Source organism: Homalodisca vitripennis, chromosome 1 (assembly GCF_021130785.1).
Source record: "Homalodisca vitripennis isolate AUS2020 chromosome 1, UT_GWSS_2.1, whole genome shotgun sequence".
Classification (NCBI taxonomy): Eukaryota; Metazoa; Arthropoda; class Insecta; order Hemiptera; family Cicadellidae; genus Homalodisca; species Homalodisca vitripennis.
This window is the reverse complement of record NC_060207.1, coordinates 102,287,172-102,309,495: the sequence shown is the minus strand read 5'-3', so window position 1 is coordinate 102,309,495 and position 22,324 is coordinate 102,287,172. Positions and strand designations below refer to the sequence as shown.

At 34.2% G+C, this 22,324-nt stretch overlaps 1 protein-coding gene across 6 annotated transcripts in view; it reads right to left on the bottom strand.

Moving 5' to 3' along the window:
* LOC124368006 (inactive histone-lysine N-methyltransferase 2E-like) overlaps nucleotides 1–22,324 on the bottom strand; it is a 141,096-nt gene that overhangs the window by 62,962 nt on the left and 55,810 nt on the right. For all 6 annotated transcript variants that reach the window (XM_046825277.1, XM_046825285.1, XM_046825290.1 and 3 more), the window contains 3 exons: nucleotides 21,206–21,396; nucleotides 5,190–5,456; nucleotides 3,680–3,916 (listed from right to left, as the gene is read on the bottom strand). In XM_046825277.1, coding sequence (XP_046681233.1) covers nucleotides 3,680–3,916; nucleotides 5,190–5,456; nucleotides 21,206–21,396 — 695 coding nt within the window. The remainder of the gene's footprint in view (nucleotides 1–3,679; nucleotides 3,917–5,189; nucleotides 5,457–21,205; nucleotides 21,397–22,324) is intronic.

Below are 22,324 nucleotides of genomic sequence, written 5' to 3'. Positions count from 1 at the left end.
ACACATGTAGAACACATCCATTGATTTTTTACTTATGTGTAAAAAAAGCTCTAGTTTTACCTTGTTTATTTTAACCTATATTCTAGTTAGGTTAGTTATCCACCTGTTCACCTAGGGGGTTCATTTATACTTTCCAGTTAAACCTATACTTGGTGCCGAAATAACCAAAGTTTTACAAATATGGCAAACTAATGGATGTTTAGGAGTGTCACATCAATAAAAACAAATGTTGAGACATTGAGATAAAATGGATTGGTTGATAAATTTAGTTTATCATGGAAGATAAATGTTAAAATAGGTGGAAATTCCTTTAATGTTAAAAAGCTGTTGCTAGCCTACACATGGCGGAGTAGTATATCTAGTGATGTGTCAAAGCCTAATCACCAATCCACCAAAAGGATTTGACATAGAATCTATGGATTTAATCTATCCTAGTGTTGAAAATAATATTTTGATTACATTTCTGTATTTATGTACATGTATCACCACAAGTACAAATTACTGATAAATAAAACAGGGTTTTGCTGTGTTTTGTGTATGAAAAATTGTAAACAAATAATTAAGTTAACAAATTATTGTGCTTTAGTCAATATTTTACAATAGTATTTTATATGTTTATGTTTGTCCAAAGCCACGCATGCGCTACATCTATAAACGGACATCATCTGCTGCTCAATGGGACATCAACAGACAATCGTTGATTTTCATTTACTTCGTAATTATTGTGGTTATATAAATATTTCTCTATAAAATATATTATATTTATATCTTAACATTTTTATCATGGCTAGAGGGTAGTTTTAAATTTATCATTTTATTTTGTTGCATATTTAACACATAATATGCTGTAAGATTATAATTAATAAAATTATAGTACAGTGCCTGTCAAAAGTATAAGTATACTAGTAAAATACTAATATATAGGATCTAGTCCTTAGACATTTGCTAAATTGATTACTGTTATAATACTGTCTTATAGCCCATGAAAAATGAAATTTTTTGACACAAATTACACTTCTTTATCTTTAATACAGCGGATTCTACAGATATTTTCCTCTTTGTAAACTTGAGCTAATAATGAATTAGTTATTTTACTATAGGGCAGTCTGTCAAATCATAGGCTTAAATTTCAGTACCTAATTCAGAGAGATACATTTTTTTCCATTTCCTGTAAAAAAAAAAACATATTACTGATATAACCTTCTTGCTTTATTCAGTGCTTAACATGTAAAAATAAATAAAAGATTGTATTAAGTACTGTAAATATTAATCTGATTAATATTTCCATTTAAAGAATCTACTAAAATGTCCTAAAATTCGTACTTGGGGTGTAAGAAATTAACACTCTATGCCAAATGAACTGACAAATGCTCCCACATACAATATATCACCGGGATCGTAGCCGATAGCTGCCATCTAGTAGTGGTGACAGTTGTTTGCGATTGTCGCATCTGCTCGCTGCAGCCGGGTGTGATCAACAACTATGACTGTGTTAGACAAAGAAGCAGCGTCAACGCATGTTGATATATTTATTTGCAAAATGTGGAGATTTTTACAGTTTATAAATTAAACCATGGCTTTTTAAAGGATGGACAAAATTCACGGTTTTACGGACACTGTAGATAGATTAACACTATACAGCAATTTCTTCACTCTATCAGAAAACTATAGTATATATCTAGACTAGATGCTTTCTTTAGAAGACAAGCATGTCATATTATGTTATCCAGTGAGAGCCAAAACGATATGCAATCTCTAGTGCCAACATGGTTATATTTAGTGGTTACCTGCATAACATACTGCTAACACTAGTATCATGTATTTATCAAGAAAATTTAAAGAAACTAATCCAATTGACTATAGCCAAAATAACGAGTCCATGTTATAAAACGTCTCCTCTATGTACAATGTATATGCTACTGCTCTCTGGCTTAACCCATTGCGGATCGTATTGTTTTGGCGCACGGGCACCAGCGGGCGCGAATTAATTCACGGTCAGCGGCCGCACGAACAGCAATGGTGCGCCACATCGTATCGCTCACTATTGTATACTAGAAAATTCAGCTGCGAAGGTATTCATTCAGATGGAACATGGGCCTGCTGGGATATCCGTGATGTAGGAACTATCACACGTGAGCAAGGTTACGGCGTGGCAGGAATGATGTCTGAATCATAGTCTAAATAAAGCGGCTCGGGCGAATCGATTGCAACATCCGGGCCATTGTCTAGACTAAACCCACCAACATGTACGTCTGCGTCGTTTAGTTGTGTCACTAACCTCAAAAGTTTTATAATAACAACTGAGGAAAACACCCAATCAGAGGCGCTAAAAAGCAGAGAGTAAACTCATATGAATGATTTTTCAACTTCGACATACAACTGCGATCTGTATGTCGATATTTATAAAACTTTTGAAAACTCTAAACGTAGACCGTTGTTAAACACTCTTATTTGACAAGTGAAGACGATCGCCTGATCTATCAGACATTAACAGAACTATTTGGAGGGAAATTTAAAAGCAGACCGCTTTTGCGACCTGAGCTCGTCACCGTGCCGTTAGGCCCGGCCGCTGCGTGACGAGCCCAGCTCGTCAGTGATCCGCAATGGGTTAATGCCTCAGATCTACAACACGTTAAATTACATCAAATAAAGCTTAGTTATAAGCTGAATATTATTAAAATTACAAATCACTTAGCGTTTGTCTGCATAACATATTGCCAATACTAGCTCATCTATAGAAGCTAATCCAATTGACAATAACCAATAAATTGAGTTCCCCTTATAACATGTTCTCTATATAAATAAACCGAATCATTTAGTAAAAAGTGCACCATGGTGAGAATATCACGTCCTCCACTTTCCGCAAATAGACTACCCCTCTTGCTGTTGTGGTTTTATAAACAGTACCATGAATTCAACTCTCAACACTGTTTAAAATAATAGTAAAATGTTTATTTGTTGTTTAGATTTTACAATCTTTAACAAAGTCAAAATTCAGTATATTGCCAAGTCAATAACAAAATATACTATTAATTATAAACAATGCTCATTATTATATGTATTATAATACATTAAATGTTTCTTTTAAATCTTCTCATATACACCTTTGTTGTAAATCCACTATTTACTTCTCCAAAACTTGTCTTTTATCTGGTCTAGTAAAAATGCAACTGACATTCTGATATATTACAAACATAAAGTTGCAATTCTTATTAAAGCGTCAAACAGGTGATAATATACACCGAACAAACTTTAAACTTGTTTATTGGGTGTGAGCACTGTACTTTTTAGGCCTGTACAATCTAATACATGTATTTTCACTCCGGGATAAGAGTTGGACAACTTAGTCTGGAGACCCCATTTTGGTGACTGAATAAAACAAACACAAAAACACCGCTTGTATTACAGCCACTACTGCTCTGCCACTTCACCGCTTGTGTAGTGGCCAAGGTCTGAGACAATCATTGGCAGACTTTAATTACATGTTTGGGGACTTGCCGTGACACAGAGGATTGAACTAACCTAGATAAACTCCACTACACTAATGCAACTTTAGATCAACCAGTGTCAAATGGGGCTCGCAAATAAAGAATATTTTGATCACCATTCATAATTTCACGGACCACATCACATAAAAAAATGTATTGTAAAGACTGTGAATAGTGTTCCAAAGACTCACTTCAGCATTAGGTTTGCAAGAACGCCTGACAAATCTGGCATCATTGCCATAGGTCCTGGCATCCACGCAGACCTCTGTGTTGTCACGAGGAAGCTTATAGTGGAAGATGTAGGGTCCAGGGGGAGGCACTGCAGGACGTGGAGGCCTATTCGATGGTCCTGATCCACACAACATGTACTTGCCTCGCAGCTCCACTAACGGCTGGTTGCTTGACATGGACACTGTTGCCAGCAGGATCTGTAAAAAATCAACTTAAGAACTATATCACACACCATTAATTCCTGCTCTAAACACTAAGCACGGTTTTTAACTGTTAAAAAATATTGTAAAGACCCTAAAGTTAGCATAAAATGTAGCAACAATGGCCAGTGATTATAGGATTGAGAATGGTTGTAACTTTAAAAGTATAAACACTGAAAGAGCCATTCCCATATTTAGACACTCATTCTTCCCATAGTTTGAAAATCATTCATACCATATTAAAAATGAAAAATCAAGAAAAAATACTTTTACCCTCAAAACAAAAATCACGTCTCTTAAAATTGTTCTCTGGAAGTATTAAAAAAGAATTTATGAAATCAGAATGATAGTAAACTCACAATTAACCCAAATTTGAAGTTATTAATTTAAAATGTTAACCCTTGACGAGTTTTGACAAACACAGTAGGCTCACTACTTTCATCTTTGTGTGCATTTTAATGTACTCTGTATGTTCAGTAACACTCAATAGAAACAAGTAAATTTTCTAAGTAATTTTCAATTTCTCATTAAATTGCACACTACGTTGTGATTCACTTCACCTAGCTTATATATGCTCTGCATGTTCTACCTGGGAGTGAATATAAGCAGCATGCAACACAACAATGTCTATCATGGCAGATTATTTGGCAAACTATACCAAAGTATGCCCTCTTCTTCATTATACAAACAGCTGGTAAGATAGAATCTTTGCCATACCAACACAAATTGCATGAAAGGGCCTTCCTGTAAAGGAGAAAATTTGTAATTTTTTAAAGCTTGCTTGTTTTACAATCAGCTGATCATATAGGTAAATATTAATCTATACAACATATCATTTGGTGTAAATAATTAATGCTAGACTTAACATTTTCTATAAGTGTTGCTATTGACATTTAATGGACGTTTTCAATTATTTTACAATTATATAGCTCTGTCAAATTCAATGTATTCCGTATGTTGTTTTAAGAGTAAAGAGCCTTTTTACAAACCAATCTATTTTTATTATTTACTTAAATGCATACTAGTCACAATAGTTTCCAGGTGAACAGAATAAACAATTTTATAATACTAAAAAAATGTAATTTGAAGGGCTTTGTATTCACGTCAAACAATAACTTTTAACATTTAAAATCAATGCACTCTAACACCGTATTTTAAAACTCACGTAATAATCTAAGATATTTTGATAAATATACTTTATTTTGTTCAATTCCAATGATTATCGATATAGCTTTTATTTTTAAACATAACTTATGCTGAACATAAATACCTTGACGCCAGATGGGAGCAGAGAGACCCGAACCTTGGGTGTTGTAGACAAATTGGAGGGCAACTTCAAGTCCGAATGTATCCCGTTCACCTTGATGCTGGCAATGCGGGCACGCAACTCAGGACTGTAATGGTTGGTCACTGCCTCCTCGTAGCTGTCTATCCATTGACGCAACTGTTCCACTCCAGTCATCACTGGCTTCTTGTCCACTGGAGAGCTCTTCTCTAATGTTAGCGGGGGACTGCTCAGTGGTGGTGGCTGCGTGCTCTGCAACACCATTACCCCAAGAGATGAATGTCTAGACTACTTCATATTAACATGTTGCACAGTTATTAAAAAAATGTCATTTCCCTGTCCTAATATAAATAAAATGATGTGAAAAGTCAATGATTTCATAAGACACTCCTTACATTTAGGATTATTATTCTTTTAAGAGGAGGGAATAATGAAAATAACTAAACCCAGCAACTGATTAAAAAAAATTACTGATATAAATCAAATCTCAAATAAAAAAAAATAGTTATGATCACATAAAAAAATTTGTTTAAATTTTAATTAGTATTGAAATTTTTAAATCTCAATATATACGGTAACCATTTCAGAGCATTGGATATATACATATGCATGCATGCACACACATGTTGGACTACATTGTCCATTGTAAAGGTGCGTCCACACTAGGAAAACGTTCGAGACGAACATGTTCGTCGAACGTTCGCAGAACAAATATTATTCATCGAACTAGAAAGATTTGTCCGCTGAACATTTATTGTAGTAGTCTGTCGAACAAAATTGATGTTCGCTCTGAATTCATTGTTATACTCTCAGTGAAGATGGATGCGCGTACCCGTCGGCATTTACTTGCATGTTCTGTTATATCTGCTGCATATTATATTATCAGCTATTAACGTCGGCGTCGATGGTGGCAGAGACAGTTATTGAGAAGACGATACGAATATAGCAGTCAAGACTTGAGAGCGGACTTGACAGATGGCTGCCTCTTCTCCAACTTTACTCGGATGTCGAACTTTAATTTCTGTAGCAATTACTTTTAGACTATAGTTTCTTTTGTTTTTCGTTTTGTAGCTCTCTTCCCGAGGATTCCACAGTAAACTGTGCTGTTCATATAGCTTTATCAAAGTAAGAATCTTTTCACGGTCCCACAACTGTTGACAACTCATGACACAATTCTCTACACACACAGTAAAACACAAGAAACTAGCTGCAAGGGTTGCGATGCGCAAGATTTCTAGCTCCGGACTAAACAAAAGTTCGCTGAACAAAAATGGCGGCACGCTACCCCCACCATCGCTCCAAGAACGTTTGTCGAGGCGTCCACACCAACCAAACAGCAAACGTTCGCCGCCACACAAAAAATGTTCAGCGGACATTGTTCGGCCAGTGTGGACGCAGCTTAATGTAAATATTTAAAGAATATATGTATACGAGGGCTATTCGGAAAGTAGATTACGTTTTGGAATTAAAAATTTATATTTTGAATTGAATTGAATTGAATTGAATTGAATTAACAAAGTGTAGGAAAAAAATTTTATTACAGTAGAACCTCGTTAATTCGACACTCGATAGTTCGACAGTCCGTATCATTCGACACCAAGCCGTGACCAACATAACGTGACAGCAGGGACAAGTGGTGTCCTTGACGGGCCCGCCATTGTTGCCGTGAACGCGCGCCACTGCCCTTTGTATAGCGCATCCTCCTCCCCCTCCCCCTCTGACTCACCCGCTATTCTTAGTCGTCAACTCAGTTCGCTCGTGACGCTGCGGAGTTAAGACGCGTTTTTGTTCCTTTCGTGATACGTTACTGTTTTTAACGATCGTTAGACATACGTAGTTGGTGTTACTGAACTGCTTTGTAATTTGTGTGTTTTTTAAAATGTCAGATAAAAAAACGTAAAAGGTGCTTTGTTACGATGGAAATGAAATTAGATGCTCTAAAAAGGATTGACAAAGGTGGAAAAGTGTACAGAAAGTGGCGAGTGATTTGAACGTTGGTCGGTCAACAGTGATTGGATGGAGGAAGTCTAGAAATGAAATTGAGTCTTGGTGTGTGAAAAGAGTGTGTTCAGAATCGTTAGACAAGAGGAGGAGTATGAAGAGGTCTGAGTATGAAACAAGTAAGTGAAGCTCTTTTCCAGTGGTTTAGGATTCAGAGGGAGAAAGGGACACCGATCTCAGGACCGATTTTACAGGAAAAGGCCTTGAAATTTTATCAAAACTTTAAAGAAGAGGGAGAGCCTGAATTCACAGCAAGCTCTGGATGGCTGGACAGATGGAAAGAGAGTTATGGTATTAAACAATTGAGCATTTGTGGAGAAAAAACTGTCAGCAAATCTCGATAGTTCACATGATTTTTTAAAATGAAATTTCAAGCTTTGATTGAAGAATTAGGCCTTAGTGGAGAGCAAATCTATAACTGTGATGAAAACTGGTCTGAATTTTAGAATGCTCCCAACATAAAGTTTGGCTCTCAAACAAGAGAAAGCTGCAGCAGGATATAAAAAAAGTAAGGACAGAGTTACTGTGTTGGCTTGCAGTAACGCAACAGGAACTCATAAATTAAAATTGGCTCTGATAGGAAAGGCCAGGAAACCTAGAGCCTTCAAAAATATTAAAATGAATGGTGACCATTTTGACCTCCCGTTTTTTTACAGACACCAATCAAATGCTTGGATGTCAGAGAGCATTTTTAACGAATGGTTTCACAAACAGTTTGTGCCCGAAATTAAGAAGCATCTAAAGTCCCAGAACCTTCCAATGAAAGCACTCTTGATCCTCGACAACGCAACAACGCACCCGGCTGTAGATGTCATTCAAGACGGAGAAATTAAAGCTATGTTCTTGCCCCCTAACGTAACCTCCCTTTGCCAGCCTATGGACCAAGGAGTTTTGGTAACGCTTAAGAAGTTGTATAGGAAGAAACTCCTTTCATGTCTCATTCAAGCCTAGATGAAGGAGTCGAATTAGTGGATAAGTTAAAAAAAATTTGATATGCTGGATGTTGTTGGCTGGATTTCCCAGGCATGGGATGAACTCAATCCCTAACGCTCGTGCGTTTCTTGGAGGAAGCTCTTGGACACCAGGGAAATGAGTTCAACGAAGAAATTAAAGATGACGAGCTAGCCACTTTAATGGAAAAAATCCCAGGTTGTGAAGAAGCTTCACCTACAGATGTTTTCGAGTGGATGTGAACAAGATGAAGAAAGCGGACCAACTTCAGAGGAAGAAATAGTTGATGCTATTAAAATCAAGAGAGGATAGTGAAGAAGAGTCAGAAGACGACGAAGATAAACCACTCAAAAATCAAAACTGACACACAGCGAAGGTGTAAAATTCTTCGAGGGAGCGATCCAGTATTTACAGGAACAAGGGACGACTGGAATGGACCATTTTGTTTCTTCGACGATTACGTGACGAGGCGGCTCGGCGAAGAAACCAAAGTGAAAAACAATTAAAAATCACAAACTATTTTGCGTTGTAAAAAAGTAAAACATGATGTAACCATGTTACAAGTTATAGTTGTCCCATATTAATTTATTTTTGTATATACATTTTGTTTTTTATCTAGCCTATATTATGAATTGAGTTTGTTTATTTTTACATTTATTCATTTAATCATTAACTATTTTAAGAGGAAGAAGTACAGCACTGTAAAACAATGTAAGTTGATACATTTTGTTTCATCAGTTTAATATTTGTTTAGTTGTACATTGTTAATTAAATTACAGTCCATCTTAACATAAAACTCGCCTTTTTAATATTCCTTGTGTTAAAATCTATATACTCCCTATAGTTCGACATCTTGATAGTTCGACACCCCGTTAGTCCACAAAGTGTCGAAACTATCGAGGTTCTACTGTATATACATTTGAAAGCCACACTTAAATACTACTTTTCAACATAGTCGCCATTCAAATTTAGGCACTTATCATATTGATGGATGAGCTTGACAATGCCGTCCTCATAAATTTCTGCCGCCTGTGTCTTCAACCAGTTTGTCACTTCTTGCTGCAGCTCTGCGTCGTCGTCAAAGCGCTGCGTTGCCAGCCACTCCTTCATTGTTGGGAACAAGTGGTAGTCACTTGATGCAAGATCCGGGCTGTATGGTGGATGAGGAAACAACTCCCACTGGAATGATCGAGAACTTCACGTGTGCAATTTACTGTGTGAGGTTGAGCGTTATCGTGAATCAACAGAATTTTCGAGCTCAACTTTCCCCTACGCTTGTTTTAGATCGCTCTTCTGAGGTTGTTTAACGTTTGGCAATACCTCTCTGAGTTGATTGTAGTGCCTCGTTCCAAGAAATCAACAAGAATTAAACCTTTCTTGTCCCAAAAAACGGTCGCCATAACCTTTTTTGCCGACATCGTTTGCAAAAATTTTCTTGGTTTGTGAGGGGAACTTGTGTGTCCCCACTCCATTGACTACAATTTGGTCTCGCAGTTAACATGTTTCACCCATGTTTCATCGCCAGTTACGATGCGATTGAGTAGTGAACCACCCTCTTTGTCGTAAGCATCCAAAATTGTTAAGTCTGCAGCCATGCGCTGATTTTTGTGGACATCGGACATCGATCAGGATTTTCTGTACCCATCTTCCACAAAACTTGTGGAAGCCAAGCTTATCAGTGACGATTTCGTATAACAAAGTTAGTGAAATTTGAGGGAAACTAAGCGAGAGTTCCGTTATGGTTAACCGTCGATTTTCTCGGACCTTTGCGTCAACTTTCTCAACAAGTTCGTCAGTCACTATGCTGGGTCTTCCACTTCGCTCTTCGTCATGAACATTTGTTCGGCCATTTGTAATCTTAATGATCCATTGTCGCACTCCACCTTCAGTGATAATGTTGTTACGCCCCTAGCGGCCACAGCGCAAAACGTAATCAACTTTCCGAATAGCTCTAGCATTAAACAATTTTCTACTTACAAGTATGTAAGAATATATACATTGAAACACTCTAACATAATACAGTATAGCAATCAGAAAGTTGCTAGGTATTTTGTTTATTATTGTATTACAAATTCAATCTGTGAGGTGGTAACACTGTTTTAACATCAATTGTGAGTTATTTTGTACAAGGTTGGCAGAAGCCTATTTTTGTTGTTACTAACTAAATCGGTCAGTATACTGCAGTACGATGTGACCAAAATATTTTCATGGAGCATATGATTCATGTATTGTCCCTTCAAACCAAGTGATACAAATTTTATTATGATGATAATCTATTTACTGAACAAAACTATATTGGAGAGGGACAATGATATTGTGCTTTGGAGAATTCTAAACTCACATATATGATTATTGCCACGTTTGTAAACTGCATTTACAACATTATCAATGATATTAGTATAAAATGGTAATTTACTACAAATAAATATTTTTCTCTAAATGAGTTTTTACAACAAACAGAAAAATATAACAGTGTGTTTCATAGCGAATTTTTGACATAGATATACACCATGGAAATTATTCATTTAAGTACTGAAAAATTATTTGCTCCATAAAAACAAAACTAATTAACTTTGGTCTGTTATTCCACTCCGGAAGTTCATCAGAGAAAGAAAACAAAGAATGAAGCGAGACAGGGGTTACAAAAGGAGCCATCTGGACTTCCCCAAAAATCTTCTTACAAACAAGCTTCAGAGAGCATAAGGGTGGGAATGTACACTCTGATTTTCCCGAAACTCTACTCTCATCGAAACAGATGGAAGATATCCAGAACTTCATCCTGGAAGCGATCATGGAGGAACAGGAGGGTCCCAACTCTCCAAGCTTATACGGGATCAACAGGAGACAAGGAGTTCTGATCTTCACTTGTGAAAATAACAACACAGCAGAATGGTTGAAAGGAAAGCAAGATTCCCGTAAGTCTTGGGAAGGGGGCAGTCTAAAGACTGTAACAGAGGGAGATATTCCTCGTGCAAGCATCACGATTGCCTATTTTCCAATTAGCACTAATGAATTCACTGATAAGATAATGAAGTTCTTAAAGGCACAAAATAAATAGCTATCGGTTGGTGAATGGAATGTCCTGCGTAGAAGTGACGAGGGAAAGTCAGTGCTGCTTACCCTGGCAGTCGACTGCACAGCAAGCAAACTTGAAAAAGAGGGTCCATGGGTCAACAGAGGTTACAGACGACTCAGGTTGGTAATGTCATATAAATGATCGTTCAATTGAAAATCCAAGAGCATGTGTTCAATTTCAAAACATACAACAGCTTTTCCTGTTATAGATTTGATCTCAAGGGACATGGTGGCGGTGACTATGAAAGTAGCTTCAAAGCATGGAGCTAAAAGAGGTAATTATAGCCTCAGCCTACTTCCCCAACCCTTCAAAAAACTGCCCACCAGTGGAAGTAGAAAGGCTTCTGCAGCACTGCAGAGAGAGGTGTAGCCCTCATTCTTGGCTGTGACTGCAATGATTATGACACCTTTTGGGGAAGCACAAATATAAACCCAAGACATGAGGAACTCTTGCAGTTTATATTCTGTAATTATTTAGTTCTAGAAAATAGAGGGTCTAGTCCCACTTTTATTACGAGAACTAGAGAAGAAGTTCTGGATATAACCTTATCTAAAGGACTCAAAAATATAAACATAGTAAGGTGGAACGTTTCACAGGAGGCCTCACTTTCGGACCACTGCCCCATTAGGTTCGACATAGAGGTGGAAGGTGAGCTGAACGTGAGCCACAGAGTTCCTAAATCTACCAACTTGAGAGAATACCAAGTGTCCCTAGCCGAAGAGTTGGAGCAAAATAGAAAACTACCAGAAAAATGAACTTCGTTAAGAAAAGTCTGCTCAACTAGCTGAACAAGCTATCATAAAGGCCTACGAGAAAAACTGTCCTCTCAGAAAAAACAGGCTAAAGAAAGATGTGTCTTGGTGAACTGGGAGGTTAGAAACACTTAGAAACAAAACTCGGAAATTATTAAAATGGGCAAAAAGGACAGAGGACTGGATCTCTTATCTTCATGCCCTAAATGAATATAAAAAAGAAATTAGAAAAAATAAAAGAAGAACCTGGAGAAATTTTTGCAAAAACATTAATAGTCTACCAGTGGCTGCCAGGCTTCAAATAAATTCTCCAATTTGATCACTCTAACCCAATGGGGTCCTTAGTAAAGGCCAATTTTATTGGTATATAAAATTAATATTTCTCCAGTTGTTGTTTCTAGAAAATTTTGTTTGTATGGTTATCGATAATGGGTAATATATACTTTTATTAATTATACAAGAAAAATGTATTGCCATATTACAAAAACAAACAAATGAATTTTGTTTAAGAATGATTACTGTTTAGCAACACATTGTTTAGAATTATATTATCATTTAATACAGAGAAAATTATTTTATTTTATTCTGGTTGTTTTAGACTTACTTGAATAAATTCTTGATTACTTGTGCAGTTAAAGTGTATGTGTACTTCCTTCCACATGTTAGAAGAAATTTGTTATATAAACATATACTAGGCTGCAAGATGCCCTGAACAACACTGTGACACAACCAAGCCTGTCTTGGTCTGGGGTAAAGTTCATTATCCAAACAAAGTGGCCACAAAACTTTCCAGTCTTATATAACTAATTAACAAGTTGTAACATGTGGCAGTGCTATATTGTTAAAACTTGACAATAACAAGAAACTATTTACTAATTTGAAGAAAGAGCAAGCAATTAGACTATAAAATTTGATAGAGAGTTAAAAGTTTTAAGTTTTATTCTCTTTAATAAATTGTATACAAATGAAGTAAGCAATATTTTTATACTGAATGAAATTAGTTAACAAAATATGACAGTTTAAATACATATTTACATATATAAAAACTGCTGTTATGACTATAATGCTGAATCTTTATAATTATTATAATTAAGTATTTGTTATTTCTCATACTTAAAAAATACAAAACTAATGCACTGTTTAGAAATAAAACTAGTGCCTTGTTCAAAACATTCTTAATCTTGAATCTTAATGTCTTGTTATTTAAAAATCTAATACTTAGACCTATATTTTGTAAAAAACATACTTAACCCTTTGAGTGCCGTGGCGTTTTGCTACATGGTATGCATGAAATGCCGAGCCAAAATGCCTGATTTAGCAAGGGTTTGGTTAAAAATTCATAAAAAAATTATTTATTAGTATAAGGTCCTAGGTTTTTGTTTGTTTTGTAGATAAATATATTTTCTTTATAAACATAATACATTCATTAGTAATTTAACGTTTTTATACTAATAAAAAAAAAAACATTAACAAAAACTTCATGAGAAAAAACATTTTGTTTTTTTTTAATTTAACACAACGTAGTGTTATTGAAATATTTATTTTTTTATTTTCAGTTATGCTATTTTATACTCCATTTAATTCTTTACAAAAAGACATATAAAAACTTATTTTATACTTATAAATAAAGTTTGGAAAATAAATATGAAAATATGAACCGCTACAAAACTAGAAAGTTTCTAACCTAACCTGACACTCTGTGTCTTGTCTACACTGCTAATGCTTGAATCTAATGCCTGCAATACTAGGTCTTTATTGTTAGCAATGTTTTACGACTCATTGTTTACAAATATCACTGAACAAACACAAAAACTATACAAATGTATTTAGTAAAGTATTATCTGCTTATCATCATCGTAACTCATGGTCAAGTCATTGTTCTACTTACACACAAACTAGAACAACATACACAAACAAAATAATATGAAGATACTAACACTACAAACCCATTTACACTTTAAAACTTTCAATATTTACAATAATTTTTTTAAATAAACACCAGCACAACCAAAACATGTGACGGCTCGTCCGTGTCGCTGTCAATTCTAAACTCAACTAAATTTTGATCTCTTTACAACCGCCGTAAAAATCAGAATCTATCCAAAATGCAACAAAACCTACATCAAAAGTTACGTTGATGCCTTTGGAATGCGTATGTATAGTCATTGAGCCAAATTAGATAAATACTAAATAAAATATAAGCGTTACTGCAGAAGTTGCAAATAGCGAATCTGGCATTTCTTGCATATAATGCAGGATCGCAAATAGCAATGCCCCGGCACTCAGGGGGTTAAGAGAACAAATATAATGTATTTAAGAAAAGACAATAAAAAATAAAGATTTAAAACATACACTTTAAAAGTGGTCCTAACAAATTCCTAGTGTTATATTTGACTAATGTAAATCATTCATAACCATACATGACTAATACTTTCATTCCTTTAATCATTATGCATTCAGCTCAATTACCTATTTTTCCAATAAACTTATAGAACTTCTGACAACCAATAGTATTATTAACAAGTTTAAACTCTAGTAAATAAATATGATGTGTTACTCAATCACATAAAAACTATTGGACCGATTGTACTAACATTTTACATGGACATTCTAAGGTCCCTGGTGTCAGGGTGTCCACGAGTAACCCTGACACTTTTCAGGTGGTTTCCTCTCATCAAAATAATGAAAAAAGTTCATATAAACATATGTCCCAAAATGCTTTGTTAACAAGCTACGGCTAGCGAAAGATTTCAACAGATTTTTAGCAAAGGACGGAAACAAAAGTGAAACTTGTGTTTTTATGGCGTAAAGACAGTTGTTAAATTTGTTGGATTTTATGTAAAATGAACAGAAAAATGTAATACAATATGTCCCAGACATTAGACCAAATATGCAAAATTTGGTCTTGAAAAACATGCTTTGTTTAGATTTGAAGTACATTAACTTCATTAAATGGGTAATTAACACGCACATGAACACTTTTTAACCAAAACTCTTAGAGAATTTAATTCTCAAGAGAATTAATGTAAAATAGGCGAATAATAAACAAACACGAAGTTAAAAAAATTAATGTTTAATTAAATCAACACATACGAAAAATAAGACAGAAAATGCAATATCTGTTTATTAAATGAACGTTCTTCGTAAAAACAAAACATTTTAATCGCTGATCTTTGCTAATCTTTTATTCCAATTTCTATACCTTACAAATGGTGTTAAAAATGATTTCCTTGATAATTTATGCACAATCTAGTGCATTTAACAAAATCATGTGCAGCTATACTGATAGCATCTCAGTGTTCTTAAGTAGTTGAAAAGCGTATAAAATTCGGTTAAATAATTCTTCTTTGGAATTGACTGGTTCTGTGTATAAACATTGTTTTAAATTACCCCAAAGGTAGTAATCCAAGGGATTTAAATCAAGGGACCTAGGAGGCAAATTAATTGGTCCACCTCGACCAATCCATCTATTTATTTTTATTTAATTATTTACACAATTGTCACAGACGCCTTACAAGCACAATGCTTTGGCAAAAACTCGTCAATTATTACAAATTGTATACTAAACTAATTAAACTTCTAGTACACCAATACACAACAAATTGTACAATTATTTTTTTTCTTATAGCAAGTCGAATGCCTCAAAGTCTTGACAGAGAAGCAAAGAGCTCACTACACTGTAGAAACAGTGAAAAAGTAGATAGTATTTTGAATCTTGGAAGCAATTTTTTTCTTTCTTTATTGAACGTGGCATATGATTGTAAATTTTTATACATGTATAAAGCGGTGACCTTTCCAGAAAGCTTGTATTGTGAATAGGATACAAGCAATTGAGTTTCTTGTGAAATGAGTGTGATGTTGATTGTTATTAAAAAACTTTTCTTGGTTTGCTTTGACGTAAAGAAGACTCTGAAGAATGAAAAGAAAAGGTAGAGGAAGTATTTGCAAATCTCTAAAGTGCGTCCTGCATGGGTCACGAAAAGGAGCCGAGTTGATTAGTCGTACCATTTTCTTTTGGATAAAAAACACTTTTTCAGACGTAGAGGAATTTCTCCAGAAGATCGTTCCATATGATAGATGAAAATGAGCATAGATAAATAGGCATAATAAACCTGTTTGAGAGTGTGTTTGTCAACAACATGTGAAAGAGTGAGGAAGGCAAAGAACGCTTCACTAAGTTTTGTCAGTAACTCATTAATGTGGTGGTCCCACGTTAGATATGAGTCTATTTTTATTGCTAGAAATTTTGTTGCTGGTACTAAGTTGAAATCTGTTGGGGTAAAAGAGGAATCACCACGGGAAGAATTTCAGTAGTTAATATGGAAATGGTAAAATTGTGTTTTTCTGGATTAAGCTTTAACCCATTTTTTGAAAACCATTCATTAAATTCAAGTTCTCCACCAATGTCTCAACCAATTGATCTTTGTTTTTATTTGAGGCAACTACTGATGTATCATCAGCGTATAGGACCATTTTTATTTGATAACATCAGGCAGATCATTACAATAGATTAAAAAGAAGGTGGACCAAGTATCGAGCCTTGTGGCACACCAGCAGTCACTTTCCAGAACCCACTTCTCGTCTCAGAATTTAATACTACGCACTACTCGCGATTAAAAAGATAAGATTTAAACCACCTCAAGGCCACTCCCCCAATGCCGTAGCACTTAAGCTACCCAACCAGAATATCAAGGTTGACACAATCGAACGTCTTAGACAAATCGCAAAAAACACCAATGGTGTATCGCGACCCGTCCACTGCACCCGACACATGCTCCAAGAACTCAAACATTCGCATCACAGGTACTTCTTCCTTTGCGAAAACCAAACTGACAAAAACTTAAAATAATGTTTTCTACCAAGAAATCATACAGTCTAGAGCACACTGATCTCTCAAATACTTTAGAAAAGGCTAGTAAAAGAGATACTGGTCTAAAGTTATATAAACTGTTTTTGTTAGGCTTTTTAGGAATAGGATTGACTACGGAGCACTACAATAGGTTTGGAAAAAATTCCTTCGTTAAGAGATAAGTTTGTAAGAGCTGTAAGAGGTTTTAAGTGTTGACACATTTTTTAAATAACAATGGAGAAATTTCATCCCAACCAGCTGATTTTGTTGGATTTAGAGAAAGTATAATTTTGTACTGCGTTGTATCATGTCAATTATCTTGTTCGCAAACAGACTGTATTACAGGACGTTCTCTCGAAGAATCAACGGTTGGAAAAGTCCATTTGTTCGTAAGTTATTGAAAACCGATGCAAATGTTACGTGAGTAGATGTTCTTTTGTTCGGAAATCGTCTTTCAAATTCACAGATAGCTGCACGACTATTTCCATTGGCAAAACCATAGACTAAAACAATATTTGCATACTCTAGATTTGAAAATGTAAATGGCATCGTATCATTAAAAAATACAAATAATACACATACACAGCACAAACCAAAGATGATACATGAGTTACTGCAACAGCTGAATTGTTAGACAGCTGTACAATAAAAATTTGAATTCAGGTATTGTTGTAGCAGTGTTGCCATCTCTTCATTTTCAACCTACAATGTTTTATACTGATATGTTTTGTAACTACTTAGTTCACTCATAAAAAAAAAGCATTTAATGTTTTGTTTGATATTGCATTTACTGTCTTATTTTTTGGATGTGATTATTTAATTAAACATTAATTCTGTAAACTTTGTGTGTGTTTATTATTAGCCCATTTTATATTATTCTCTTAAAAATTTAAATTCTCTTAAACTTTTGATTAAAAAGTTTGCGTGTTTACTACCCATTAAATGAAGTTAATGTACTTGAAATCTAAACAAAGCATGTTTTTGAGACTGAATTTTACATATTTTCTCTGATATCTCAGAAATGGGTGGTCTTAGAGGTCTGGTACGTATTTTATTCAATTTTTCAGTTCATTTTACATAAAATCCAATAAATTTGAAAACTATTTTTACGCAATAAAAACAAGTTTCGCTTTATTTCCGTCCTTTTCTAGAAAATCGGGTGAAATCTTTCGCTAGCCATAGCTTGTTAACAAAGCGTTTCCAGACATATGTTTATATGAACTTTTTTCAATATTTTGATGAGAGGAAACCACCTGAGAAGTTTTGCAGTTACTTGTGGGACACCCTGTTATTCATATTCTAAACATCTCTTCAGGCTATGTCTCACTTGTCTCTAAAAATGTGAAAAATACCCTCAAACAAATGTTATTAATTGAAAGAGCCTGTTAAATGTAATCCACTGCTTTGTGTAAACATTGTTTTATGACAGCACAACCACATGGTTAATTAATTTAACTGATATTATAAATTTATTTACATTTTTAGTCTTCAAAGATCGAAGAGTACATTTGATAGTAACAACACTTCTTATTTCTATTTGTTCTGGAATCGCTGTAGAACAAAGAGTTTATTAACCAAATAAGAAAACTATGTTTTTAGAAAAGTATACTTTTATTAACTGTACGTTTTAGCAAATATTAATTATACAGTGCTAGGTAGCATAATGTACCATGCAGATTCAAATTCAAATTCAAAATATTCTTTATTCATTTGTATACACATGTAGTACCAGAATAGTGTCAAATTATTATGTAAATATTATAAATACTTATATTATTGTGCCAATGAAAATATTGATATAAAAGTACGCCAATCACCCTTGATAACTAACTTAGACCTAATCAAGATTAACTAACATACACTTTTTCAGTAGATATTTTATAAATTTGTTGACCCAAGTACTAACTATTTCTATGATTATAAAACTCTTCTAAAGAGTAGCAAGATATGGTGGTAAGAAATGTCTTTAGTTTTCTGATAAATATTGTCATATTCTGTTCATTGGTAATGTTTTGAGGTAAGTACTGCATAAATTTTAGTCCTGCAAAAGTTGTTTTTTTTTTTTATAGAGTTCCAAATTATGTCTATCACTAATAAAATGATGCCTTGTATTATATGTGTGACTTTGTGATATAGTGGGAATATTAATTTGTTTACAATATTTAACTGTTTCTAAAATATACCTATCAAATACCGTTAAAATTCCTAGTTCTCGGAAATGCATTTTTACTGACTCTTTACCAGCCAAGCCTAACATTATTCTAATTGCTTTTTTCTGTAATATTAATAAGTAATTTAAATTATTTTTTGAAGTTCCGCCATAGATTGCTAGTCCATAAGACATATGGGAATCAAACAAAGAAAAATATATAGTTTTAAGTGAAGTGAGGTTACAGTATTGTTTCATTCTGCCTAATGCATAAATAGTAGATGATAACTTTTTTGACACAAAGCTTACATGATCATCCCAACTTAAATTATTATCTATAACTAAGCCAAGAAACTTTGTACTAGTTAATTGTTCTACTGAATAATCTTCTATTGTTATCAATGGATTTATTGTTTGTCTATTTTGTTTGGTGTGAAAAGAAATAAAGTTGGTTTTACTGGTATTTAATAATAAATGAGCTGAATTTAAAAATTGTTTTATTTTTGCCATTTCCGTTTCTGCTTTGTGTTCAATATCCTGTTTATTTCTTCCTGAAAAGATAACATTAGCATCATCTGCATAGAGAATCATACCAATGGCATTTTCCTCACATATAGAAGGGAGACCCGTCAAATAACACACAAACAGTAGAGGACCCAAAATGGAACCTTGTGGGACGCCACACATAATTTTGTTTAGTGATGACCTATAGCTTTCAATGTAGTTTGTGTGTTGATGGTTTATTTCAACATACTGATAGCGGTCTTGTAAATATGACTGGAACCATTTTAACTCTTTACCTTCAATACCAAGTCTAGTTAGAATTTTGAATAATCGTTCATGTGAAATACTATCAAAGGCTTTAGATATATCCAGAAATACGCCAATAACATTTTCTTTTTTGTCTATTGCATTGATAATTGTTTCTACGAAATTAACTCCCGCCGTCACTGTTGACCTACCTGTTCTGAAACCATGCTGCTGGTTGTCCAGCAGCATATTTTCCTCCAGATAATGAACTAACTGATTGTGCACCACTTTTTCATATATTTTTGAGAAGACTGGTAATATAGATACCGGTCTGTAGCTTCCTATTTCCTCCATTTTACCCTTTTTAAAGATTGGAACCACTTTAGCAATTTTTAGTTGATTTGGAAATATTCCGGAAATTAAAGATGAGTTGATGATATGTGTTAATGGTTTTAATAAATAATCTTTTGTCTCTTTTATCAGACTCACAGGTACTTCATCAAAGCCCGAAGAACTTTTATTTTTAAAAGATTTAATAATATTCAGAATATCTACATCGGTTACAGGAGTGAATATATTACAGACAATGTTACTATTTAACTTTCACTAAAATTTAGACTGTTATAACACTCAACTTAGTTGTCTTTTGACAGAAGTAGACCTCTCAGACCTGTGCATGTATGTATGTATGTGTAATATATATGTATACATATATATGTCTTGATCGGGGAAACAAGGCAAAATCATCTGTAGGAAAAGAAATATAATAAAACTAGAGTAAATTACAATGGCCATAAGTATACCCATAATGTCTCCATAATCACATGCAAAGCCTCGAGCGGGTTAACTGCCTGTATATAATAATAATTAATATTTGTCAAATTTGATCAATTATTACATTTTTTTATAATAATATCTGAAATTGTTTGAAAAATTAAGAATTCTTGGAAGGAAATTCTTGGAATGTATAACAACTTTGTACAATTTTAGATTATTCTGTATCCAAATTAAAACTATTCAAATTTAATTATTGTATGAAAGGTAACTCCAGAGTTAGAAATTAACTAGAAAACATATACATTTGCCTATCTCCTGACATTTTTACAAAATAAAGCAAACCATGAAAAGCTAAAGTCTAGAAGGAAGCATGAAGGGAAAGATTTGGTTCAAGAAATATTTTACAAAATGTAGGTCACAGTCTATGTGTGTATGTCTGTACCTACAAAAATCACCCATTAAAATTTAGTTTATTATCTATTTTTGTACACTTTAGTAGTAATCATTCAATCTACATCTTGTTTATATATTAAAACAACAATTATATAACAATCATTTTAAAAGTAAGGAGTTAAATTTAAAAACCATAGAACTTTCAATACTAAAACATACTATTTGAATACAGCCAAAAAGATATATATATATATATATATATATATATATATATATATATATATACATACATATATGACTCACCTTTCTTCTGACAGGAGGCTTTTTCTCAGCCTGTTTTTTTCTGAAAGTCTGGCGGTTGTTGCGAGCAGAAGAATGTACTTCTTTGGCTGACTCGCGTCTTTGCTTATTGCCAGAAGTGCTATTCTTACGCTGTGCAGGCTCACTACGTCTTCTGTTGTTCACTGGCAAATTTGGCTTACGTACTGGTACATCTGACAATCGTGTGAAGATTAGAAGAGACACCAAACAAGGTACGGTACTTACTATTTATTGATTGTATATAGGAAATGGAGGAGAAAAGTGGATGTTGTCCATTTTATAGCAATTTGTTATATACAGAGTTTTACACTTCCCATTTAACATGTCCCAAAAAGAGTAAACAAAATTATGGAGCACACGGCATGTTCACTCATTAGAGTAACTTAGATCACTAAATATAGAGCCTCAGACAAGGTGTTAAATACATGTACTATAGCAAGGCAGTTATTGTACAGTATCTTAACACAATAAATAGAGCAGACAGCACATTCGCTCGTAGAGTAATTGAGATCACTAAATATAAGAGCCCCAGAGAAGGTGTTAAATACATGTACTAGCAAGGCAGTTATTGTACAGTAGTTTAGTACAATGAATGGAGCAGACGGCATGTTTGCTCATGAGAGTAACTGAGATCACTAAATATAGTGTTAACTATATGTATTAGCTAGACAGTTATTGTACAGCAGTCAAACACATACGTGGCAGACCATTTAACACATTAATTGTATGTAGGAGTCTAGCAATCCCATCTCGCCTTTGATAATTTGTGAGCTAAGTGTGACGCAATCTCTCTTGTCTAGTAGACTGAATTTTCAATGCTCCTTGGGACATATTCTTACACAAAAGTGGTGCTTGTTTGTGTTTACAATTTTTGTTATGTGCTTTAGTGTAATCTTCTTATAAATAAAAATGAATGTCAAAATGTGTTGGTAAGCGCTAAACTCGATAACGGGTGGACGGATTCGGTTAATTCTTTTTGTAAAATGTTCATTGAAATCCGAGGAAGGTTTTTACGAAGCAAAATATAAGAAAAGTTATCTGGAACATTTTGAAATTCAGAATAAATGTTGTTTTTACGTTTCATAACACAAATTAAACTGG